At 43.1% G+C, this 27065-nt stretch overlaps 1 protein-coding gene across 6 annotated transcripts in view; it reads right to left on the bottom strand.

Moving 5' to 3' along the window:
• Window positions 1-27065, bottom strand: part of usp34 (ubiquitin specific peptidase 34) — a 122848-nt gene that overhangs the window by 54338 nt on the left and 41445 nt on the right. For 4 of the 6 annotated variants that reach the window (XM_061915865.1, XM_061915883.1, XM_061915900.1 and 1 more), the window contains exons 17-34: window positions 26229-26356; window positions 26071-26160; window positions 25903-25998; window positions 22797-22879; window positions 22567-22721; window positions 18296-18409; window positions 18132-18231; window positions 17905-18067; window positions 17709-17835; window positions 10414-10567; window positions 10239-10339; window positions 9937-10152; window positions 9745-9870; window positions 9551-9670; window positions 6488-6571; window positions 6321-6407; window positions 6053-6253; window positions 5894-5976 (exon numbers count right to left, since the gene is read on the bottom strand). In XM_061915865.1, the coding sequence (XP_061771849.1) occupies window positions 5894-5976; window positions 6053-6253; window positions 6321-6407; window positions 6488-6571; window positions 9551-9670; window positions 9745-9870; window positions 9937-10152; window positions 10239-10339; window positions 10414-10567; window positions 17709-17835; window positions 17905-18067; window positions 18132-18231; window positions 18296-18409; window positions 22567-22721; window positions 22797-22879; window positions 25903-25998; window positions 26071-26160; window positions 26229-26356 (2228 nt within the window). The remainder of the gene's footprint in view (window positions 1-5893; window positions 5977-6052; window positions 6254-6320; window positions 6408-6487; window positions 6572-9550; window positions 9671-9744; window positions 9871-9936; window positions 10153-10238; window positions 10340-10413; window positions 10568-17708; window positions 17836-17904; window positions 18068-18131; window positions 18232-18295; window positions 18410-22566; window positions 22722-22796; window positions 22880-25902; window positions 25999-26070; window positions 26161-26228; window positions 26357-27065) is intronic. The other 2 variants (XM_061915873.1, XM_061915910.1) reach the window with 1 other exon arrangement.

Here is a 27065-nt window from a genome sequence, read left to right as displayed (position 1 = left end):
ACAAGCAGTCCTGCAGCATGTTTAATTGTGTGTGATATCATGTGCGATACAAGCAGTCCTGCTGCATGATTACTTGTGTGTTGCGATACAAACAGTCCTGCTGGATGATTACTTGTGTGTGATATAATGTGCGATACAAGCAGTCCTGCAGCATGTTTACTTGTGTGTGATATCATGTGTAATACAAGCAGCCCTGGAGCATGTTAGTGTGTGATATCATGTATGATACAAGCAGCCCTGCAGCATGATTACTTGTGTGTGATATCATGTGTGATACAAGCAGTCCTGCAGCGCGTTTACTTGTGTGTGATATCATGTGTGATACAAGCAGTCCTGCAGCATGTTTACTTGTGTGTGATATCATTTACGATACAAGCAGTCCTGGAGTGCTTTTACTTGTGTGTGATATCATGTGCGATACAAGCAGTCCTGCAGCATGTTTACTTGTGTGTGATATCATGTGCGATACAAGCAGTCCTGCAGCGTGTTTACTTGTGTGTGATATCATGTGCGATACAAGCAGTCCTGCAGCGCGTTTACTTGTGTGTGATATCATGTGTGATACAAGCAGTCCTGCAGCATGTTTACTTGTGTGTGATATCATTTACGATACAAGCAGTCCTGGAGTGCTTTTACTTGTGTGTGATATCATGTGCGATACAAGCAGTCCTGCAGCATGTTTACTTGTGTGTGATATCATGTGTGATACAAGCAGTCCTACTGCATGATTACTTGTGTGTTGCGATACAAGCAGTCCTGCTGGATGATTACTTGTGTGTGATATCATGTGCGATACAAGCAGTCCTGCAGCATGTTTACTTGTGTGTGATATCATGTGTGATACAAGCAGTCCTGCTGCATGATTACTTGTGTGTTGCGATACAAGCAGTCCTGCTGGATGATTACTTGTGTGTGATATAATGTGCCATACAAGCAGTCCTGCAGCATGTTTACTTGTGTGTGGTATCATGTGCGATACAAGCAGTCCTAGAGTGCTTTTACTTGTGTGTGATATCATGTGCGATACAAGCAGCCCTGCAGCATGTTAGTGTGTGATACAAGCAGTCCTCCAGCGTGTTTACTTGTGTGTGATATCATGTGTGATACAAGCAGTCCTGCAGCATGTTTACTTGTGTGATATAATGTGCGATACAAGCAGTCCTGCAGCATGTTTACTTGTGTGATATAATGTGCGATACAAGCAGTCCTGCAGCATGTTTACTTGTGTGTGATATCATGTACGATACAAGCAGTCCTGGAGTATTTTTACTTGTGTGTGATATCATGTGTGATACAAGCAGCCCTGGAGCATGTTAGTGTGTGATATCATGTATGATACAAGCAGCCCTGCAGCATGATTACTTGTGTGTGATATCATGTGTGATACAAGCAGTCCTGCAGCGCGTTTACTTGTGTGTGATATCATGTGTGATACAAGCAGTCCTGCAGCATGTTTACTTGTGTGTGATATCATTTACGATACAAGCAGTCCTGGAGTGCTTTTACTTGTGTGTGATATCATGTGCGATACAAGCAGTCCTGCAGCATGTTTACTTGTGTGTGATATCATGTGCGATACAAGCAGTCCTGCTGCATGATTACTTGTGTGTTGCGATACAAACAGTCCTGCTGGATGATTACTTGTGTGTGATATAATGTGCGATACAAGCAGTCCTGCAGCATGTTTACTTGTGTGTGATATCATGTGTAATACAAGCAGCCCTGGAGCATGTTAGTGTGTGATATCATGTATGATACAAGCAGCCCTGCAGCATGATTACTTGTGTGTGATATCATGTGTGATACAAGCAGTCCTGCAGCGCGTTTACTTGTGTGTGATATCATGTGTGATACAAGCAGTCCTGCAGCATGTTTACTTGTGTGTGATATCATTTACGATACAAGCAGTCCTGGAGTGCTTTTACTTGTGTGTGATATCATGTGCGATACAAGCAGTCCTGCAGCATGTTTACTTGTGTGTGATATCATGTGCGATACAAGCAGTCCTGCAGCGTGTTTACTTGTGTGTGATATCATGTGCGATACAAGCAGTCCTGCAGCGTGTTTACTTGTGTGTGATATCATGTGCGATACAAGCAGTCCTGCAGCGTGTTTACTTGTGTGTGATATCATGTGTGATACAAGCAGTCCTGCAGCGCGTTTACTTGTGTGTGATATCATGTGTGATACAAGCAGTCCTGCAGCATGTTTACTTGTGTGTGATATCATTTACGATACAAGCAGTCCTGGAGTGCTTTTACTTGTGTGTGATATCATGTGCGATACAAGCAGTCCTGCAGCATGTTTACTTGTGTGTGATATCATGTGTGATACAAGCAGTCCTACTGCATGATTACTTGTGTGTTGCGATACAAGCAGTCCTGCTGGATGATTACTTGTGTGTGATATCATGTGCGATACAAGCAGTCCTGCAGCATGTTTACTTGTGTGTGATATCATGTGTGATACAAGCAGTCCTGCTGCATGATTACTTGTGTGTTGCGATACAAGCAGTCCTGCTGGATGATTACTTGTGTGTGATATAATGTGCCATACAAGCAGTCCTGCAGCATGTTTACTTGTGTGTGGTATCATGTGCGATACAAGCAGTCCTAGAGTGCTTTTACTTGTGTGTGATATCATGTGCGATACAAGCAGCCCTGCAGCATGTTAGTGTGTGATACAAGCAGTCCTCCAGCGTGTTTACTTGTGTGTGATATCATGTGTGATACAAGCAGTCCTGCTGCATGATTACTTGTGTGTTGCGATACAAGCAGTCCTGCTGGATGATTACTTGTGTGTGATATCATGTGCGATACAAGCAGTCCTGCAGCGTGTTTACTTGTGCGTGATATAATGTGCGATACAAGCAGTCCTGCAGCATGTTTACTTGTGTGTGATATCATGTGCGATACAAGCAGTCCTAGAGTGCTTTTACTTGTGTGTGATATCATGTGCGATACAAGCAGCCCTGCAGCATGTTAGTGTGTGATACAAGCAGTCCTCCAGCGTGTTTACTTGTGTGATACGTGGGATACAAGCAGTCCTGCAGCATGCTTACTTGTGTGTGATATCATGTGCGATACAAGCAGTCCTGCAGCGTGTTTACTTGTGTGATATCATGTGCGATACAAGCAGTCCTGGAGTGCTTTTACTTGTGTGTGATATCATGTGTGATACAAGCAGCCCTGCAGCATGTTTACTTGTATGTGATATTATGTGCAATTCAAGCAGTCCTGCAGCGTGTTTACTTGTGTGTGATATCATGTGTGATACAAGCAGTCCTGCAGCGCGTTTACTTGTGTGTGATATCATGTGGGATACAAGCAGTCCTGCAGCATGTTTACCTTTGTGTGATATCATGTGTGATACAAGCAGTCCTGCAGCGTGTTTACTTTTGTGTGGTGTCATGTGTGATACAAGCAGTCCTGTAGCGTGTTTACTTGTACATGATATCATGTGCGATACAAGTAGTCCTGCAGCGTGTTTACTTTTGTGTGATATCATGTGCGATACTAGCAGTCCTGCAGCGCGTTTACTTGTGTGTGATATCATGTGTGATACAAGCAGTCCTGCAGCATGTTTACTTGTGTGTGTGATATCATGTGCGATACAAGCAGTCCCGGAGCGTGTTTACTCATGTGTGATACAAGCAGTCCTGCAGCATGTTTACTTGTGCGTGATATCATGTGCGATACAAGCAGTCCTGCAGCATGTTTACTTGTGTGTGATATCATGTGCGATACAAGCAGTCCTAGAGTGCTTTTACTTGTGTGTGATATCATGTGCGATACAAGCAGTCCTGCAGCATGTTTACTTGTGTGTGATATCATGTGTGATACAAGCAGTCCTACTGCATGATTACTTGTGTGTTGCGATACAAGCAGTCCTGCTGGATGATTACTTGTGTGTGATATAATGTGCCATACAAGCAGTCCTGCAGCATGTTTACTTGTGTGTGGTATCATGTGCGATACAAGCAGTCCTAGAGTTCTTTTACTTGTGTGTGATATCATGTGCGATACAAGCAGCCCTGCAGCATGTTAGTGTGTGATACAAGCAGTCCTCCAGCGTGTTTACTTGTGTGTGATATCATGTGTGATACAAGCAGTCCTGCTGCATGATTACTTGTGTGTTGCGATACAAGCAGTCCTGCTGGATGATTACTTGTGTGTGATATCATGTGCGATACAAGCAGTCCTGCAGCGTGTTTACTTGTGCGTGATATAATGTGCGATACAAGCAGTCCTGCAGCATGTTTACTTGTGTGTGATATCATGTGCGATACAAGCAGTCCTAGAGTGCTTTTACTTGTGTGTGATATCATGTGCGATACAAGCAGCCCTGCAGCATGTTAGTGTGTGATACAAGCAGTCCTCCAGCGTGTTTACTTGTGTGTGATATGTGGGATACAAGCAGTCCTGCAGCATGCTTACTTGTGTGTGATATCATGTGCGATACAAGCAGTCCTGCAGCGTGTTTACTTGTGTGATATCATGTGCGATACAAGCAGTCCTGGAGTGCTTTTACTTGTGTGTGATATCATGTGTGATACAAGCAGCCCTGCAGCATGTTTACTTGTATGTGATATTATGTGCAATTCAAGCAGTCCTGCAGCGTGTTTACTTGTGTGTGATATCATGTGTGATACAAGCAGTCCTGCAGCGCGTTTACTTGTGTGTGATATCATGTGTGATACAAACAGTCCTGCAGCGCGTTTACTTGTGTGTGATATCATGTGGGATACAAGCAGTCCTGCAGCATGTTTACCTTTGTGTGATATCATGTGTGATACAAGCAGTCCTGCAGCGTGTTTACTTTTGTGTGGTGTCATGTGTGATACAAGCAGTCCTGTAGCGTGTTTACTTGTACATGATATCATGTGCGATACAAGTAGTCCTGCAGCGTGTTTACTTTTGTGTGATATCATGTGCGATACTAGCAGTCCTGCAGCGCGTTTACTTGTGTGTGATATCATGTGTGATACAAGCAGTCCTGCAGCATGTTTACTTGTGTGTGTGATATCATGTGCGATACAAGCAGTCCCGGAGCGTGTTTACTCATGTGTGATACAAGCAGTCCTGCAGCGTGTTTACTTGTGCGTGATATCATGTGCGATACAAGCAGTCCTGCAGCATGTTTACTTGTGTGTGATATCATGTGCGATACAAGCAGTCCTATAGTGCTTTTACTTGTGTGTGATATCATGTGCGATACAAGCAGCCCTGCAGCATGTTAGTGTGATACAAGCAGTCCTCCAGCGTGTTTACTTGTGTGTGATATAATGTGCGATACAAGCAGTCCTGCAGCATGTTTACTTGTGTGTGATATCATTTGCGATACAAGCAGTCCTGCAGCATGTTTACTTGTGTGTGATATCATGTGCGATACAACCAGTCCTGCAGCATGTTTACTTGTGTGTGATATCATGTGCGATACAAGCAGTCCTGCAGCGTGTTTACTTTTGTGTGATATCATGTGTGATACAAGTAGTCCTGCAGCATGCTTACTTGTGTGTGATATCATGTGCGATACAAGCAGTCCTGCAGCGTGTTTACTTGTGTGTGATATCATGTGCGATACAAGCTGCCGTCGTTCTCTGAATAACTCAGAACAAAATAATAAATATAGGTTTGATTCCTGCTGATATCATGTCAAATCAACATGATTAGGCAATTGACATGTTATATTGGCCACGCCCCCACAAGTATAGAGTCAATCTGGAGGAAACCTGGTCATTCTTTTTCACAGCTGCCATCGTTCTCTGAATAACTCGGAACAAAATAAGAAATAAAGGTTTGATTCCTGCTGATATCGCGTCAGTCAACATCGGTATCGGCCCGTATCGTCTAAGAAGTGGCACTTATGCGAAAGAAAGGACATAGTCCATCACCTGTGCGCCAGGTTGTCGTAGGTGTACGCCACATTGATGAGACGCTGGATCAGGTTGGTTCCTTGGACCAGGCTGAGGAAGACCTGGGAGGAGATATGCCGTCGCCATGACGATACAGGAAGTGGACATCATCTCTAGTGCCACGGTACACACACATACCTCGGTAAGTCTCGGGATGTGCAGACTCTTGCCGTGGTCTACCCCGGACTTGCGGGACTTGCCGGGCCACGCGCGTTTGCGCTGGCTGTCGGCGAGGCCGGACCAGGAGAAGACGTCGTGGTAGGCCAGGTCCAGGTCTGTGGGGTCCACGGCAAACTGGCAGATCAGCTTGAGCAGGCAGGCCAGGCAGTCCAGCAGCCACTGCGGAGCAGATACCACGTCGTCATCCAGCCAAAACCCAGGTCAAGATTTATTTTCCAAGGCTCACCACAGTCCAGGACTCCTGGTCTTTGGGCTCCAGAATGGCGGAGTTGAAGATCTCCAGGAGGAGCTGCAGGCCTCCGGACGAAACAAACTGAAAGAAGAAGAAGAAGATCTCAGTTTCCCGTCTGCCCACACGGAGGCCGAACTTCCTGTCGGTCGTTTTTTCCTCACCTTGCAGCTCCAGGAGTTCTTGCTGTTCTCTATCTGGTCCTCGCTGGAGTCGTCAGAGTCGGGGTACAGGTCGCTGTAGCTCCCCTGAGCGCACACAAACACAAAATAGCATTTTTTTCTCCAGTCGATAATGCAATTCTGGTGAAAATTTGGTGCGAATGCTGAAGACAAAAAACGCTAACAGTTAGCACACTTGCTTGATAGCGTCAGGCAACAATCAATCAATCAATCAATGTTTATTTATATAGGCCCAAATCCAAAGTGTCTCAAAGGGCTGCACAAACCACAACGACATCCTCAGTACAGAGCCCACATAACAAATAACATTAAAAAAAAATAACAAAAACATTTCAGAAAAAAAAAAAAGCTAGCATGCTAACAATAACATGCTTTGAGTTAGCATTAGTGAAATAGCAAAACATATGAGGTTTGTACCTGTTACTAAAATGCTAATTGTAACAGGACCAAAATATATAACTCTGAGGTGTGTATCCAAAATAAAATAAAACATTTGCCGGCTAATGTTAGCATATAGCAAAATATGACTGAGGTGTACACCAACAAAATTAGCTAAAGAAAAAAAGCTAGTATAATAACATTAGCATGTTTAAAAGGTATCATCTGTCCAAGAATAAAATATGACTCTGAGGTGTGTACCTAATATAAAAAATTTGCTGGCTAACGTTAGCAAAGAGCAAAATATGACTGAGGTGTACACCAACAAAATTAGCTGTAAAAAAAAAAAAGCTGGCATACTAACGCTAGCATGCTTACAGGTATCATCTGTTTGGAGAGACCAATCTATGAACAACACATTCAAATTGCATCGCCAAAGTTGATCTGAAAACACTACGGAAGTCTTGCCTTTTTCAATACGCCACTAGGCCCCCCCCCGCCCCCAATATTGTTGTCCGGGTGGAAATCGGGAGAATGTTTTTCGGGAGGGACAGTGAAATTCGGGAGGGTTGGCAAGTATGAGTATCAGCGGTGAATGCTGTATAATACCGGCGGGCCAGCTCTAATGTTAATTTAACTAATGTTAATGTTAACTCAACGCCCAAAAAACGGAAATGCTGATTATCGGTCCTGCGAGACGCCGACCTCTATTTAATAATACAACTCTAACATTTGACAACCAAACAATTAAACAAGGCGACTCGGTAAAGAATCTGGGTAATATCTTCAACCCAACTCTCTCCTTTGAGTCACACATTAAAAGCGTTACTAAAACGGCCTTCTTTCATCTCCGTAATATCGCTAAAATTCGCTCCATTCTGTCCACTAAAGACGCTGAGATCATTATCCATGCGTCTGTTACGTCTCGCCTCGACTACTGTAACGTATTATTTTCGGGTCTCCCCATGTCTAGCATTAAAAGATTACAGTTGGTACAAAATGCGGCTGCTAGACTTTTGACAAGAACAAGAAAGTTTGATCACATTACGCCTGTACTGTATATACCTTTATATACATATATACATACATATATACCTATACTGTATATACCTTTATATACATACATATATACCTATACTGTATATACCTTTACATACATATATACCTATACTGTATATACCTTTATATACATATATACATACATATATACCTATACTGTATATACCTTTATATACATATATACATACATATATACCTATACTGTATATACCTTTATATACATATATACCTATACTGTATATACCTTTATATACATATATACCTATACTGTATATACCTTTACATACATATATACATACATATATACCTATACTGTATATACCTTTATATACATATATACATACATATATACCTATACTGTATATACCTTTATATACATATATACATACATATATACCTATACTGTATATACCTTTATATACATATATACCTATACTGTATATACCTTTATATACATATATACATACATGTATACCTATACTGTATATACCTTTACATACATATATACATACATATATACCTATACTGGCTCACCTGCACTGGCTTCCTGTGCACTTAAGATGTGACTTTAAGGTTTTACTACTTACGTATAAAATACTACACGGTCTAGCTCCATCCTATCTTGCCGATTGTATTGTACCATATGTCCCGGCAAGAAATCTGCCTTCAAAGGGCTCCGGCTTATTAGTGATTCCCAAAGCCCAAAAAAAGTCTGCGGGCTATAGAGCGTTTTCATTTCGGGCTCCAGTACTCTGGAATGACCTCCCGGTAAAAGTTTGAGATGCCACCTCAGTAGAAGCATTTAAGTCTCACCTTAAAACTCATTTGTATACTATAGCCTTTAAATAGACCTTTTTAGACCAGTTGATCTGCCGCTTCTTTTCTTTTTTCTCCTATGTCCCACCCTCCCTTGTGTAGGGGGTCCGGTCCGATCCGGTGTCCATGTACTGCTCGCCTGTGTAACGGCTGGGGACATCTCTGCGCTGCTGATGCGCCTCCGCTTGGGATGGTTTCCTGCTGGTTCCGCTGTGAACGGGACTCTCGCTGCTGTGTCGGATCCGCTTTGGACTGGACTCTCGCGGCTGTGTTGGATCCATTATGGATTGAACTCTCACAGTATCATGTTAGACCCGCTCGACATCCATTGCTTTCCTCCTCTCCAAGGTTCTCATAGTCATCATTGTCACCGACGTCCCACTGGGTGTGAGTTTTCCTTGCCCTTATGTGGGCCTACCGAGGATGTCGTAGTGGTTTGTGCAGCCCTTTGAGACACTAGTGTTTTAGGGCTATATAAGTAAACATTGAATTTGATATTGCCCCAAGGGCCAAATGAAATTGCACGGCGGGCCAGAGTTTGACACCCATGAGATAGGGAAAAGATAAACAGAGTACAAGATGGAACATTAGCTATTTCAAATATGACTATGGAGAAAAGAAATAACTTCTAAATATGGATACATGTAGATATCTATGTCCGTCAAAACCGATACCGACAATTTCACATGTTACCGATATTATCTGACATCTGTAATTAGAATGCTTTGGACACCAGCGCTCCATCCCATAATGTCATGTTTGTGGAGCTCCAAGCGCCGCGAAGAAGTTTACCGTGGACTCCCTGTGGATGCGGCGGTTGGGCTTGCCCAGAGCTTCGATGATCTCCAGAGCGTAAAGCAGCTTGTGGGCGCTTCTGATCCTCAGCAGCTCCTTCCAGCACAGACCTTCATTCTGCAGAGACACAGTCAACACCCGGAGGAAGAAGAGGAAGAGGAGGAGACGACAGGAAAGGTCGGGAGGCTGACCGTGTCGTCGGAGATGTTCTGGAAGGCCAGCAGCATCTTGGGACAGGTGGGCAGCAACATGAGCAGCTCCCACACGCGGCGAGAGAGGTTCTCGGCGTGGAGGTGGAGCTCCTCGCAGCGTGCCATCTACACACACACACACATGGAAAATGTAGGCGTGCCCTGCGTAAGCTCCTCCCCCCCAGCACTGACCTCAGGACTGTCCGGCACCTTCTCCGTGTTGGGCACAGGCGGCTTGAAGCAGGCCAGCATCTCCAGCAGGTCGAAGAGCGTGGTGAGGTGCGGCTCCTGCAGGAGCAGCAGCATGGGAATGTGCTCCTTCTGCGGCGGAGGCAGGCAGGACGCCGGCAGCTGGATGCCCTCGCCCTTCCTCTCCCGCCGCGGCGCCCCCAGAGACACGAAGACCATCTGGACAAAAAAAAACAAAAACCCAGGTGACACTCCACGTGCACTGGAGGTGAAAAGGTCCGCCCGAGTAGACGACGCGAGTTCACCTGCAGGTCCTTGAAGCCCAGCTCGTGAAGAGTCTTCTCGTCGTAGTCGGTGGTCAGCTCGTGGCCCGACGAGATCATGCGGACCGGACCCATCAGACCCCCTGCTGGCGACATGGCTGCGTGTCAGCGGGTAAACGAGCACAGCGCACGACGCTAACGGGAGGCGGGACTCCACCTGAGAAGTCTCCTGGCTGCCGGCTGCTCTGCCCGAACTCCTGCAGCTGGGCCTGCTGGTTGATCTGCTCCTTCTGCAGGTTCTCGTACCAGTGGGTCACCTCCGCCCGCAGGTCCGCCACTTGGTCGCTGGGGTACATCTCGATGGTCATCTGCTGACCCACGTGCAGACACCCGCTCAAACATCCATTCTAAGTACTAACGCCAAAACATTGTATCCGTTTTATTGAGGTGGAAAATGTGCGATAGAAGCATTCCTGAAGCGTGTTTGTGTGCGATACAAGCATTCCTGTGTCCAAAGTGTGGCCCATGGGTTATTTTTTACCGGCCCCACGGCACATTTTAAGAAAACAATTGAATAAAATTAAAAACATAAAAAGTGGTACAAAAGAGCAAACAGGTGAAATGTAACAAGAAATTGTTGCAATGCTTATACTCTAATAACACAAAGCTGCCATTCTTTATAAAATAATAATGAATCAAAATCAATATCATTTTGAATTATTGACCTATTTAAGGCTCCGATTACGTCACATTAAATATTCCACTTTGAAATATTTTTGAGGGAAAATGTTGCATATTTTGTGTTTTGCCAGATAAAAAACTGAGCTGTTTTTTTTTTAAAGAAAGGCCGAAAACAAACAAACAAAACATAAACAACAATAAAACTTAAAATTGATGGATATACCTGAAGTTGATCTCAAGATTATTGTGCTAAAAGTAAACAGTAAAAAAAAAAATTTATTATTTATTTTTTAACACTTTAATAAGCAGGACACTTTTGGATCCCCAAATATTCTAGTGTGATTTGGTTTTAAGTGTCATTGCTCAAAAAAGAATAATGAATCAAAATCCAAAATTAAGGCTCCAATTATTATATAATCTCAAATATTCCGATGCAAGCGGTCTTGGAGCATTTTTACTTGGGTGCGATATCATGTGCGATACAAGCGTGTTTACTTGTCTATTATATCAGGTGGAAAACAAGCAGTCCTGCAGCATGTTTGGTCGTTTATGATATCATGTGCGATACAAGCATTCCTGTGTCCAAAGTGCGGCCCACGGGTTATTTTAAGAAAACAATTGAAAAAAATTTAAAACATAAAAAGTGGTACAAAAGAGCAAACAGGTGGAATGTAACAAGAAATTGTTGCAATGCTTACTTTTATAACACAAAGCTGCCATGCAGGTTGTTTCTTTCTTTATAAAATAATAACGAATCAAAATCAATATCATTTTGAATTATTGACCTATTTAAGGCTCCGATTACGTCACATTAAATATTCCACTTTGAAATATTTTTTGGGGGAAAATGTTGCATATTTTGTGTTTTGCCAGATAAAAAACTGAGCTGTTTATTTTTTTTTAAAGAAGAGCCTAAAATAAACAAACTAAACATAAACAACAATAAAACTTAAAATTGATGGATATACCTGAAGTTGATCTCAAGATTATTGTGCTAAAAGTAAACAGTAAAAAAAAATGTATTATTAATTTTTTAACACTTTAGTAAGCAGGACACTTTTGGATCCCCAAATATTCTAGTGTGATTTGGTTTTAGGTATCATTGCTCAAAAAATGCTAATGAATCAAAATCCAAAATTAAGGCTCCAATTATTATAGAATCTCAAATATTCCACCTAAAAAAGTGAAAATATTGCATATTTTGTGTTTTTTCCATTTTTTTCCCCCTAATATTGATCTAGAGATTTAAAACTTGAATAATAATAATAAAAATAATAATACTGAATAATGACACATTTTTAATATTTTTTTTGACCAAAACTCTTTGGGGTCCCTGGGATCATAACTGGGTGGAGGCCAAAATTTATATTTTTTATACATATAAAAAATATAAATTTTGGTTTTTAAAATAAAAACTATGAAAATGGCCCCCGCTTGCTCTGATTTTTCAGTGTGCGGCCATCAGTGGAAAAAGTTTGGACACCCCTGCTGTAGCGTTTTTCCCTAGGTGTGATATAATGTGCGATGCAAGCGGTCCTGGAGCATGTTTACTTGGGTGCGATATAATGTGTGATACAAGCAGTCCCCAAGCGTGTTTACTTGGTGCGATATAATGTGTGATACAAGCAGTCCCCAAGCGTGTTTACTCATGTGTGATACAAGCAGTCCTGCAGCATGTTTGGTCGTTTATGATATCATGTGCGATACAAGCAGTCCTGCAGCATGTTGACTTGTGTGCGATACAAGCAGTCCTGCAGCGTGTTTATTTGTGTGTGATATCATGTGCGTTACAAGCAGTCCTGCAGCATGTTTAGTTGTGTGTGATATCATGTGCGATACAAGCAGTCCTTTAGCATCTTTACTTGTGTGTGATATATGCGACACAGGCAGTCCTGCAGTGTTTACTTGTGTGCGATACAAGCAGTCCTTCAGCATGTTTGTGTGTGAGATCATGTGCGATACAAGCAGTCGAGCAGCATGTTTACTCGTGTGATATCATGTGCGATACAAAAAGTTGTGCAGCATGTTTACTTGTGTGATATGTGCGATACAAGCAGTCCTGTAGTGTTTACTTGTGTTATACCACGTGCGATAAAAGCAGTCCTGCAGCGTGTTTACTTGTGTGTGATATCCTGTGCGATACAGCCAGTTGTGCAGCATGTTTACTCGTGCATGATATCATGTGCGATACAAGCCGTCGTGCAGCATGTTTACTTTTGTGATATGTGCGATACAAGCAGTCCTGCAGTGTTTACTTGTGTGCGATACAAGCAGTCCTTCAGCATGTTTAATTGTGTGTGAGATCATGTGCGATACAAGCAGCCAAGCAGCATGTTTACTCGTGTGATATCATGTGCGATACATACAGTTGTGCAGCATGTTTACTTGTGTGATATGTGCGATACAAGCAGTCCTGCAGCGTGTTTACTTGTGTTATACCATGTGTGTGCGATACAAGCAGTCCTTCAGCATGTTTAATTGTGTGTGAGATCATGTGCGATACAAGCAGCCGAGCAGCATGTTTACTCGTGTGATATCATGTGCGATACATACAGTTGTGCAGCATGTTTACTTGTGTGATATGTGCGATACAAGCAGTCCTGCAGCGTGTTTACTTGTGTTATACCATGCGCGGTACAAACAGTCCTGCAGCATTTTTACTTGTGTGCGATATCATGTCCGATACAAGCAGTCCTGCTGAGTGTTTACTTGTGTGTGATATCCTGTGCGATACAGCCAGTTGTGCAGCATGTTTACTTGTGTGATATGTGCGATACAAGCAGTCCTTTAGCATGTTTACTTGTGTGCGATACAAGCAGTCCTTTTGCATGTTTACGTGTGTGCGATACAAGCAGTCTTTCAGCATGTTTACTTGTGTGTGATATCATGTGCGATACAAGCAGTCCTGCAGTGTTTACTTGTGTGCGATAAAAGCAGTCCTTCAGCATGTTTAATTGTGTGTGAGATCATGTGCGATACAAGCAGCCGAGCAGCATGTTTACTCGTGTGATATCATGTGCGATACATACAGTTGTGCAGCATGTTTACTTGTGTGATATGTGCGATACAAGCAGTCCTGCAGCGTGTTTACTTGTGTTATACCATGCGCGGTACAAACAGTCCTGCAGCATTTTTACTTGTGTGCGATATCATGTCCGATACAAGCAGTCCTGCTGAGTGTTTACTTGTGTGTGATATCCTGTGCGATACAGCCAGTTGTGCAGCATGTTTACTTGTGTGATATGTGCGATACAAGCAGTCCTTTAGCATGTTTACTTGTGTGCGATACAAGCAGTCCTTTTGCATGTTTACGTGTGTGCGATACAAGCAGTCTTTCAGCATGTTTACTTGTGTGTGATATCATGTGCGATACAAGCAGTCCTGCAGTGTTTACTTGTGTGCGATAAAAGCAGTCCTTCAGCATGTTTAATTGTGTGTGAGATCATGTGCGATACAAGCAGCCGAGCAGCATGTTTACTCGTGTGATATCATGTGCGATACATACAGTTGTGCAGCATGTTTACTTGTGTGATATGTGCGATACAAGCAGTCCTGCAGCGTGTTTACTTGTGTTATACCATGCGCGATACAAACAGTCCTGCAGCATTTTTACTTGTGTGCGATATCATGTCCGATACAAGCAGTCCTGCTGAGTGTTTACTTGTGTGTGATATCCTGTGCGATACAGCCAGTTGTGCAGCATGTTTACTTGTGTGATATGTGCGATACAAGCAGTCCTTTAGCATGTTTACTTATGTGCGATACAAGCAGTCCTTTTGCATGTTTACTTGTGTGCGATACAAGCAGTCTTTCAGCATGTTTACTTGTGTGTGATATCATGTGCAATACAAGCAGTCCTGCAGTGTTTACTTGTGTGCGATACAAGCAGTCCTTCAGCATGTTTAATTGTGTGTGAGATCATGTGCGATACAAGCAGCCGAGCAGCATGTTTACTCGTGTGATATCATGTGCGATACAAACAGCTGTGCAGCATGTTTACTTGTGTGATATGTGCGATACAAGCAGTCCGGCAGCGTGTTTACTTGTGTTATACCACGTGCGATACAAGCAGCCCTACAGCATTTTTACTTGTGTGCGATATCATGTCCGATACAAGCAGTCCTGCAGTGTTTACTTGTGTGTGATATCCTGTGCGATACAAGCAGTCGTGCAGCATGTTTACTTGTGTGATATGTGCGATACAAGCAGTCCTGTAGTGTTTACTTGTGTGTGATACAAGCAGTCCTTCAGCATGTTTACTTGTGTGTGAGATCATGTGCGATACAAGCAGCCGAGCAGCATGTTTACTCGTGTGATATCATGTGCGATACAAACAGTTGTGCAGCATGTTTACTTGTGTGATATGTGCGATACAAGCAGTCCTGTAGTGTTTACTTGTGTGTGATACAAACAGTCCTTCAGCATGTTTACTTGTGTGCGATACAAGCAGTCCTTCAGCATTTTTACTTGTGTGCGATATCATGTCCGATACAAGCAGTCCTGCAGTGTTTACTTGTGTGTGATACCCTGTGCGATACAGCCTGTTGTGCAGCATTTTTACTCGTGCATGATATCATGTGCGATACAAGCAGTCGTACAGCATGTTTACTTGTGCGATATGTGCGATACGAGCAGTCCTGTAGTGTTTACTTGTGTGATACAAGCAGTCCTTCAGCATGTTTAATTGTGTGTGAGATCATGTGCGATACAAGCAGCCGAGCAGCATGTTTACTCGTGTGATATCATGTGCGATACAAACAGTTGTGGAGCATGTTTACTTCTGTGATATGTGCGATACAAGCAGTCCTGCAGCGTGTTTACTTGTGTGTGATACAAACAGTCCTTCAGCATGTTTACTTGTGTGCGATACAAGCAGTCCTTCAGCACTTTTACTTGTGTGCGATATCATGTCCGATACAAGCAGTCCTGCTGAGTGTTTACTTGTGTGTGATATCCTGTGCAATACAGCCAGTTGTGCAGCATGTTTACTCGTGCATGATATCATGTGCGATACAAGCCGTCGTGCAGCATGTTTACTTGTGTGATATGTGCGATACAAGCAGTCCTGTAGTGTTTACTTGTGTGCGATACAAGCAGTCCTTCAGCATGTTTACTTGTGTGTGATATCCTGCGCGATACAGCCTGTTGTGCAGCATTTTTACTCGTGCATGATATCATGTGCGATACAAGCCGTCGTGCAGCATGTTTACTTGTGTGATATGTGCGATACAAGCAGTCCTGTAGTGTTTACTTGTGTGCGATACAAGCAGTCCTTCAGCATGTTTAATTGTGTGTGAGATCCTGTGCGATACAAGCAGCCGAGCAGCATGTTTACTCGTGTGATATCATGTGCGATACAAACAGTTGTGAAGCATGTTTACTTGTGTGATATGTGCGATACAAGCAGTCCTGTAGTGTTTACTTGTGTGTGATACAAACAGTCCTTCAGCATGTTTGTGTGCGATACAAGCAGTCCTTCAGCATTTTTACTTGTGTGCGATATCATGTCCGATACAAGCAGTCCTGCTGAGTGTTTACTTGTGTGTGAGATCCTGTGCGATACAGCCAGTTGTGCAGCATGTTTACTCGTGCATGATATCATGTGCGATACAAGCCGTCGTGCAGCATGTTTACTTGTGTGATATGTGCGATACAAGCAGTCCTGTAGTGTTTACTTGTGTGCGATACAAGCAGTCCTTCAGCATGTTTACTTGTGTGTGATATCCTGCGCGATACAGCCTGTTGTGCAGCATTTTTACTCGTGCATGATATCATGTGCGATACAAGCCGTCGTGCAGCATGTTTACTTGTGTGATATGTGCGATACAAGCAGTCCTGTAGTGTTTACTTGTGTGCGATACAAGCAGTCCTTCAGCATGTTTAATTGTGTGTGAGATCCTGTGCGATACAAGCAGCCGAGCAGCATGTTTACTCGTGTGATATCATGTGCGATACAAACAGTTGTGAAGCATGTTTACTTGTGTGATATGTGCGATACAAGCAGTCCTGTAGTGTTTACTTGTGTGTGATACAAACAGTCCTTCAGCATGTTTGTGTGCGATACAAGCAGTCCTTCAGCATTTTTACTTGTGTGCGATATCATGTCCGATACAAGCAGTCCTGCTGAGTGTTTACTTGTGTGTGAGATCCTGTGCGATACAGCCAGTTGTGCAGCATGTTTACTTGTGTGTGATATCCTGTGTGATACAGCCAGTTGTGCAGCATGTTTACTTGTGTGATATGTGCGATACAAGCAGTCCTGTAGTGTTTACTTGTGTGTGATACAAGCAGTCCTTGTTTATTTGTGTGCGATACAAGCAGTCCTTCAGCATGTTTACTTGTGTGCGATACAAGCAGTCCTTCAGCATGTTTATTTGTGTGTGATATCATGTGCGTTACAAGCAGTCCTGCAGCATGTTTAGTTGTGTGTGATATCATGTCCGATACAAGCAGTACTGCAGAGTGTTTACTTGTGTGTGATATCCTGTGCGATACAACCAGTTGTGCAGCATGTTTACTCGTGCATATCATGTGCGATACAAGCAGTCCTTCAGCATGTTTACTTGTGTGCGATACAAGCAGTCCTTCAGCATGTTTATTTGTGTGTGATATCATGTGCGTTACAAGCAGTCCTTCAGCATGTTTACTTGTGTGCGATACAAGCAGTCCTTCAGCATGTTTATTTATGTGTGATATCATGTGCGATACAAGCAGTCCTGCAGAATCTTACTGGTCCTCATGGACTGACCTAATTAGGAAGGAGTACTCTGCGTGCATCCTTGTTAGGAAGGAGCAGACGACGGTGGAAACATGACACCGATATCATCGTACCTTATCTGGCAGGCCCGCCGGCTGACAGACGATCCGGAGTGGCAGCGACTGCTTGTCACTCAGAGCTTTCAGGTGGCTGCTGATTCCCGTGCCTTCGATCTGCCACTGACGCAGGTGGTAGGCGAACCTGAGGAGGTGGCAAGGAGTGCAGCTTGAGATAAAAAGGGTGACAGAGCGGCACCCGGGGCTCCCTTACCTGCGTCGGAAGGCCTCCAGGTGAGTTTTGAGCATGAGCAGCCCCCTCTCGATGCTGGTCAGGCTGGACTGGGCGTCCTTCTCCAGGTTGGCGGACGCCATCAGCAGACTCTCCATGCACTTCCTGATGAACTCCTGCTCCTTCTCCAGGCCCGTCTTACCAGCTGGACACACACACACGGGAATGAGCGATACGGCCAACTTCCGGTCCGACGGCAGCAGACTGACCGTTGATGTAGTAGGAGTTGATGTACTGGATGGCGGCGCGGCTGATGTCGGCTGACTGGGCTCTGAGAGCGATGCCCCACAGCTGGTCCATCCCGCACAGCTGCACGCGGAGGCAAAGAGGAAGTCAGGTGATCCGACGTCGGGCGCCGGAAGTGTTGGCTTACCTCGCAGCTGGCGGCGTTGTCCAGAGCGCTGGTGGCCAGCCGGGCCAGGTTGCAAAGGTGCTGGAAGAGGTTGAGGCCCGTCATGCTGATGGTCTCGGGCTTCAGCTGAGGCATCTTCACACCACAAAATGGCAGGTTATGCACAACCACTTCACACCGGCACTGCACATACAGGTTTTGGAACAACATATGCTGCCATTTAAGCGCCGTCTTTTTCCTGGACGCCCCTGCTTATTTCAGCAAGACAATGCCAAGCCATATTCAGCGTGGCTTCGTAGTAAAAGAGTGCGGGTACTTTCCTGTCCCGCCTGCAGTCCAGACCTGTCTCCCATGGAAAATGTGTGGCGCATTATGAAACGTAAAATAGGACAGCGGAGACCCCGGACTGTTGAAGGACTGAAGCTCTACATCAAACAAGAATGGGATAAAATTCCATTTTCAAAGCTTCAACAATTATTTTCCTCAGTTCCCAAACGTTTATTGAGTGTTATTAAAAGAAAAGGTGAAAATAGTACAGCGGAGACCCCGGACTGTTGAAGGACTGAAGCTCTACATCAAACAAGAATGGGAAATAATTCCACTTTCAAAGCTTCAACAATTATTTTCCTCAGTTCCCAAACGTTTATTGAGTGTTTTTAAAAGAAAAGGTGATGTAACACAGTGGTGAACATGCCCTTTCCCAACTACTTTGGCACATGTTGCAGCCACGAAATCCGAAGTTAATTATTATTTGCAACAAAAAAAAATCAAGTTTACGAGTTTGAACATCAAATATCTTGTCTTTATAGTGCATTCAACTGAATATGGGTTGAAAAGGATTTGCAAATCATTGTCCATCCATCCATCCATTTTCTACCGCTTATTCCCTTTCGGGGTTGCGGGGGGCGACGGCGCCTATCTCAGCTACAATCGGGCGGAAGGCAGGGTACACCCTGGACAAGTCGCCACCTCATCGCAGGGCCAACACAGATAGACAGACAACATTCACACTCACATTCACACACTAGGGCCAATTTAGTGTTGCTAATCAACCTATCCCCAGGTGCATGTCTTTGGAAGTGGGAGGAAGCCGGAGTACCCGGAGGGAACCCACGCATTCACGGGGAGAACATGCAAACTCCACACAGAAAGATCCCGAGCCTGGATTTGAACCCAGGACTGCAGGAACTTCGTATTGTGAGGCAGACGCACTAACCCCTCTGCCACCGTGAAGCCTGCAAATCATTGTATTCCGTTTAAAGTACCAATGATTGTCACACACATACTAAACGTTTATTGAGTGTTTTTAAAAGAAAAGGTGATGTAACACAGTGGTGAACATGCCCTTTCCCAACTACTTTGGCACGTGTTGCAGCCATGAAATCCTAAGTTAATTATTATTTGCAAAAAAAAAAAAAAAAAAAAATCAAGTTTACGAGTTTGAACATCAAATATGTTGTCTTTATAGTGCAGGGGTCGGGAACCTTTTTGGCTGAGAGAGTCCATACAAGCCAAATATTTAAAAAAGTATTTCCGTGAGAGGCATATAATATATTTTTTGAAACTAATACAACTAAATGCATGCATTTTTAAGCAAGACCAACATTTTTAGAGTATAATAAATCTCTTATTCTTTTTAATAACATTGTTATTCTGAAGCTAACCAACAGTAAATAAAACACTTCTTACCATTATTGCAACTTCTTGAACAGGTGCGGTAGAAACCGGATGGATGGATTAAAATGCATGAGAATGTTTTATATTTTCAACGTTATTTTTGACACTGTGATTACCAGCGGAATTATTCATTACTGGCCGTGTTAAGCAATGTCCGCTAAGATTAAAAAACTAACTCAGTTGATGATTAAAAGTCGTCGCAATTTTTGCATATGACTTTACACCAGACCTGGGCAAATTAAGTCCGGGGGGCCACATGTGGCCTGTTCAACTTTTCAATCTGGCCCGCCGGACATTCCCAAATATTGTCGTAGCAAAGGGTGGCTATTTTAAAGAAACTAGAATATAAAACATGTTTTCTGTTATTTCACTTTTTTTTGTTAAGTACATAACTCCACAAGAATGGGATAAAATTCCACTTTCAAAGCTTCAACAATTAGTTTCCTCAGTTCCCAAACATTTATTGAGTGTTTTTAAAAGAAAAGGTGATGTAACACAGTGGTGAACATGCCCTTTCCCAACTACTTTGGCACATGTTGCAGCCACGAAATCCGAAGTTAATTATTATTTGCAAAAAAAAAAATCAAGTTTACGAGTTTGAACATCAAATATCTTGTCTTTATAGTGTATTCAACTGAATATGGGTTGAAAAGGATTTGCAAATCATTGTATTCCGTTTAAAGTACCAATGATTGTCACACACATACTAAACGTTTATTGAGTGTTTTTAAAAGAAAAAGTGATGTAACACAGTGGTGAACATGCCCTTTCCCAACTACTTTGGCACATGTTGCAGCCACGAAATCCGAAGTTAATTATTATTTGCAAAAAAAAAAAAATCAAGTTCATGAGTTTGAACATCAAATATCTTGTCTTTATAGTGCATTCAACTGAATATGGGTTGAAAAGGATTTGCAAATCATTGTATTCCGTTTAAAATACCAATGATTGTCACACACACAATAGATGTGGCGAAATTATTGATCACCCCCTGGGAGGTGAGGGGAGCAGTGAGCAGCAGTGGTGCCACGCCCGAGAATCATATATGGTGATTTAAACCCCCAATTCCAGCCTTTGATGCTGAGTGCCAAGCAACTTTTCAATCTGGCCCGCCGGACATCCCCAAGTATTGTCGTAGCAAAGGGTGGCTATTTTGAAGAAACTAGAATATAAAATATGTTTTCTGTTATTTCACTTTTTTTTGTTAAGTACATAACTCCACAAGTGTTCATTCATAGTTTTGATGTGACAATCTACAATGTAAACTAGGGATGCACCGATTAATCGGTAACCGAATATATTCGGCCGAATATGGCAAAAAAAGCCACATTCGGCCTTCGGTGGAATGAGTTAAAAACAAGGCCGAATAGTGTCGTGTGACGCAGTTTTTTGACGCAGTGACGCAATCAACCAACGTGCAGTATAAGTACCTGTATAAGTGTATGAGGTTACAAGCACAAACTTATTGAGATTTAGTGGGGCCTCTGTTTACATTATTAGCCTGTTGTGTAGGCTACCTGTATAAGTGTATGAGGTTACAAGCACACACTTAATTGAGCTTTACTTGAGCCTTCTGTTTACATTATTAGCATATCTACTGTGGCTAAGCAGACTTTTGCCAAAAGGACAATAATTCATTTGTTGTGGGTTTATCCACTTTAATGCACTTTATTTTTTTTTGGAATGCATGTTTTGTTTGAAGGCCTAATATAAATGAAAAACTGTGCTTTTTTTTGAAAAGCAAAGGCTACTGAAATATTTAAAAAAATTCAATATTCAATAAAAAAATTACTTTATTTGAAAAACGTGTCTAAATATTTATTCTAGGCTATTTATGCAATATTTAATAAATTGTGAAAAACTGCATTCATTATTCGGTATTCGGCCTTCGGCCAAGCGTTTAAATTTTATTCGGCTTCGGCCACAAATTTTCATTTTGGTGCATCCCTAATGTAAACAGTCATGAAAATAAAAAAACACAATGAATGAGTCATACAGTATATCTCAGGTTCCTTCCTCAGCTACGACACTCTGGCCATAACAAAAGGCACATAAAAAAATACAGGTATGGCGGTATTGTCTCAAATATATATCTCCTTCTAAAATATTTCGGTATTAACAATTATACCGGTTTAGCGCCAGGCTCTACGACCAATACAAAAATAAAGTGGCGGTTTAGCTCGGCTGGTAGAGTGGCCGTGCCAGCAACTTGAGGGTTGCAGGTTCAATTCCCGCTTCTGCCAACCTAGTCACTGCCGTTGTGTCCTTGGGCAAGACACTTGCTCCCAGTGCCACCCATGTAACTTAGATATTGGGTTTCACTATGTAAAGTGCTTTGAGTCACTAGAGAAAAAGCGCTATATAAAATATAATTCACTTCAAAGTGGTCGTCGTGCAAGGCAAAACTGTCGTCTTTTTCACAAGTCAAGCCGGCGATGAGTACTGACGTTCCGCGTAGCAGCCGTTAAGTTAATTATTTCTATTTTTGCACGTCCATGTTTGCTAGCGACACCACCTGGTCACTCAGTGGTCGTACAGGTTCATCTTTCACAAGCCAAGATAAAAACTCCATCTGACAATTGAAATGTTGGCGAAGGTTCTGGTCCATTGGCTACCTTCTCCAGGAAGAGGTGCTTGTAGGTCTCGATGCCCATGGCGTGCTGGTCCTTGCTGCGCACCTGGTTGAGGAACCAGTGGAGGGCGTCGTCGTAGCACTCCGCGTCCTCCACCAGGCAGTGCCACAAGATGTCCACCTGCTCCAGACTTAGTCCTGGCAGGAGGCGGACGCAAAACGTCAAGGTGACAAACTGAGACACGGAGGTGAGGAGGAGAAGGTAGAACTCACTGAAGTGATCAGGTGATCCCAGAGTGGAGAAGACACAGGTGAGGAACTGCAGGCGGACCTGCACCTCCGCGCTGTGACTGTACCTGCAAACACATGAGACTTGATCCTTTCAAAGACTGGTGCAGACCAAACTACTTCAACATGTCAAGTTGTCCTTAGTTGATGTGTGTAGTTGTGCTTAGTTGATGTGTGTAGTTGTGCTTAGTTGATGTGTGTAGTTGTGCTTAGTTCAACATGTCAAGTTACACTTAGTTCTACATGTACAATTGGGCTTTGTTCACACATTTTTTGGTGCTTAGTTCTACAAGTGATTTTGTGCTTAGTACTATATGTGTTTAGTGGTGCTTAGTCCACGTGTTTAGTGGTGCTTAGTACTATATGTTTAGTGGTGCTTAGTTCACACGTTTAGTGGTGCTTAGTACTATATGTGTTTAGTGGTGCTTAGTTCACACGTTTAGTGGTGCTTAGTTCACACGTTTAATGATGCCTAGTTCACGTGTTTAATGATGCCTAGTTCCCGTGTTTAGTGGTGCTCAGTTCACGTGTTTAGTGGTGCTTAGTTCACGTGTTTAGTGGTGCTTAGTCCACATGTTTAGTGGTGCTTAGTCCACACGTTTAATGATGACTAGTTCACGTGTTTAGTGGTGCTTAGTTCACGTGTTTAGTGGTGCTTAGTTCACGTGTTTAGTGGTGCTTAGTTCACACGTTTAGTGGTGCTTAGTTCACACGTTTAGTGGTGCTTAGTTCACATGTTTAGTGGTGCTTAGTTCACATGTTTAGTGGCGCTTAGTTCACATGTTTAGTGGCGCTTAGTTCACATGTTTAGTGGCGCTCAGTTCACATGTTTAGTGGTGCTTAGTTCACACGTTTAGTGGTGCTTAGTTCACACATTTAGTGGTGCTTAGTTCACATGTTTAGTGGTGCTTAGTTCACATGTTTAGTGGTGCTTAGTTCACATGTTTAGTGTTGCTTAGTTCACATGTTTAGTGGCGCTCAGTTCACATGTTTAGTGGTGCTTAGTTCCCACGTTTAGTGGTGCTTAGTTCAAACGTTTAGTGGTGCTTAGTCCACGTGTTTAGTGGTGCTTAGTTCACATGTTTAGTGGTGCTTAGTTCACATGTTTAGTGGTGCTTAGTCCACATGTTTAGTGGTGCTTAGTTCACACGTTTAGTGGCGCTTAGTTCACATGTTTAGTGGCGCTTAGTTCACATGTTTAGTGGCGCTCAGTTCACATGTTTAGTGGTGCTTAGTTCCCACGTTTAGTGGTGCTTAGTTCAAACGTTTAGTGGTGCTTAGTTCACATGTTTAGTGGTGCTTAGTCCACATGTTTAGTGGTGCTTAGTCCACATGTTTAGTGGCGCTTAGTTCACATGTTTAGTGGCGCTCAGTTCACATGTTTAGTGGTGCTTAGTTCACATGTTTAGTGGTGCTTAGTTCACATGTTTAGTGGTGCTTAGTTCACATGTTTAGTGGTGCTTAGTTCACATGTTTAGTGGTGCTTAGTTCACATGTTTAGTGGTGCTCAGTTCACATGTTTAGTGGCGCTCAGTTCACATGTTTAGTGGTGCTCAGTTCACATGTTTAGTGGTGCTTAGTTCACACATTTAGTGGTGCTTAGTTCACATGTTTAGTGGTGCTTAGTTCACATGTTTAGTGGTGCTAGTTCACATGTTTAGTGGTGCTCAGTTCACATGTTTAGTGGTGCTAGTTCACATGTTTAGTGGTGCTTAGTTCACATGTTTAGTGGTGCTTAGTTCACATGTTTAGTGGTGCTTAGTTCACACGTTTAGTGGTGCTTAGTTCACACGTTTAGTGGTGCTTAGTTCACATGTTTAGTGGTGCTTATTTCACATGTTTAGTGGTGCTTAGTTCACACGTTTAGTGGTGGTTAGTTCACACGTTTAGTGGTGCTTAGTTCACACGTTTAGTGGTGCTTAGTTCACACGTTTAGTGGTGCTTAGTTCACACGTTTAGTGGTGCTTAGTTCACACGTTTAGTGGTGCTTAGTTTACATGTTTAGTGGTGCTTATTTCACATGTTTAGTGGTGCTTAGTTCACACGTTTAGTGGTGCTTAGTTCACATGTTTAGTGGTGCTTAGTTCACACATTTAGTGGTGCTTAGTTCACATGTTTAGTGGTGCTTAGTTCACATGTTTAGTGGTGCTTAGTTCACACGTTTAGTGGTGCTTAGTTCACATGTTTAGTGGTGCTTAGTTCACACGTTTAATGATGCCTAGTTCACGTGTTTAGTGGTGCTTAGTTCCCATGTTTAGTGGTGCTTAGTTCCCATGTTTAGTGGTGCTTAATTCACACATTTAGTGGTGCTTAGTTCTACAAGTGATTTTGTATTTAGTTTTACATATGAAGTTGTGCTTAGTTCTACATGTGTTTAGTGGTGCTTAGTCCACGTGTTTAGTTCTACAAGTGAATTTGTGCTTAGTTCTACATGTGAAGTTGTGCTTAGTCATACATGTGTTTAGTGTTGCTTGGTTCACATGTTTAGCGGTGCTTAGTTCTACATGTGAAGTTGTGTTTAGTTCTACAAGTGAATTTGTGCTTAGTCCTACATGTGAAGTTGTGCTTAGTCCACGTGTTTAGTGGTGCTTAGTCCACGTGTTTAGTGGTGCTTAGTTCTACATGTCAAGTTGGGCTTAGTTCACGTGTTAAGTGGTGCTTAGTTCTACATGTCAAGTTGGACTTAGTTCAACATGTAAAATTGGACTTAGTTCAACATGTAAAATTGGACTTAGTTCACTTGTTTAGTGGTGCTTAGTTCACGTGTTTAGTTCACGTGTCAAGTTGTGCTTAGTTTACATGTACAATTGGACTTAGTTCACGTGTTTAGTGGTGCTTAGTTCTACATGTGATGTGATGCTTAGTTCACGTGTTTAGTGGTGTTTAGTTTACGTGTCAAGTTGTGCTTAGTTCTACACGTCAAGCGTTCCCTTGCTCTTAGTTCATGTGTTTAGTCAACGTGTCAGGTTTGGAGGTGCGCTTAGTCCTGGTGTGGAGGTGCGCTTAGTCCAGGTGTGGAGGTGCGCTTAGTCCGGATGTGGAGGTGCGCTTAGTCCTGGTGTGGAGTTGCGTGAGTGCTGTCCAGACTCACAGTGCAAACTTGTGGCGCTGCAGGCGGACCTCCTGAATGTAGTGCTGCAGGTTGTCAAAGAAGAGCTTCATCATGTGCAGCTCCTTCTCGGCCCACCTGTGCACAACACAACTTACACACCTGCGACCAACACCACTTACACACCTGTGCCGCCACAGCCGGACTTACATGGTGATCCAGTGCGTGTCGTAGCTGGAGCCAAACTGCTGGAAAGTGCCAAAGAGCTTGGGGAGCAGTCTCAGAGAGACCACCACAGAGCTGAGCAGCAAAGAAGATGATTAGTGTCACCTCCTGCCTGCCCGGGTCCACCACGCCCACGGTCTCACCGGTGGTGTGCCAGGTTGTCAAGGCAACCCTCGATGAAGCGCATGCGGATCTGTCGGTCGGTGAACCAGCACACCAGCGAGCACAGCAGCTTCTCCGCCTCGTTGATGAGACCCTCAGACAGGTGGATCTGAAACACAGCATGGACTCCGTCACCTCTGGACGATGGTGGGTGGGACTCCCCGATGCAAGCTTGGCACTCACAATACCGATATTGGAGCTTTGAGTATAAATTGATACTGATCATCAGATGCGATATCAGCAGGAATCATAGGTTTATTCATTTGTAGTGTAGCATGTGTCAAATGAGTCATAGCAATGAAAAACACTAACTTATCTACCAACCCCGTTTCCATGTGAGTTGGGAAATTGTGTTTGATGTAAATATAAACAGAATACAATGATTTGCAAATCCTTTTCAAGCCATATTCAGTTGAATATGCTACAAAGACAACATATTTGATGTTCAAACTCATAAAACATTTTTTTTTTTTGCAAATAATCATTAACTTTGGAATTGGATGCCAGCAACACGGTACAAAGAAGTTGGGAAAGGTGGCAATAAATACTGATAAAGTTGAGGAATGCTCATCAAACACTTATTTGGAACATCCCACAGGTGTGCAGGCTAATTGGGAACAGGTGGGTGCCATGATTGGTTATAAAAAACAGCTTCTCAAAAAATGCTGTCTTTCACAAGAAAGGGTGGGGTGAGGTACACCCCTTTGTCCACAATTTGCGTGAGCAAATAGTCAAACAGTTTAAGAACAACGTTTCTCAAAGTGAAAGTGCAAGAAATTTAGGGATTTCAACATCTACGCTCCATAATATCATCAAAA

Source organism: Nerophis ophidion, linkage group LG01 (genome assembly GCF_033978795.1).
Source record: "Nerophis ophidion isolate RoL-2023_Sa linkage group LG01, RoL_Noph_v1.0, whole genome shotgun sequence".
Taxonomy (NCBI): domain Eukaryota; kingdom Metazoa; phylum Chordata; class Actinopteri; order Syngnathiformes; family Syngnathidae; genus Nerophis; species Nerophis ophidion.
The sequence above is the reverse complement of the archived record's forward strand: the minus strand, read 5'-3'. Positions and strand labels throughout refer to the sequence as shown.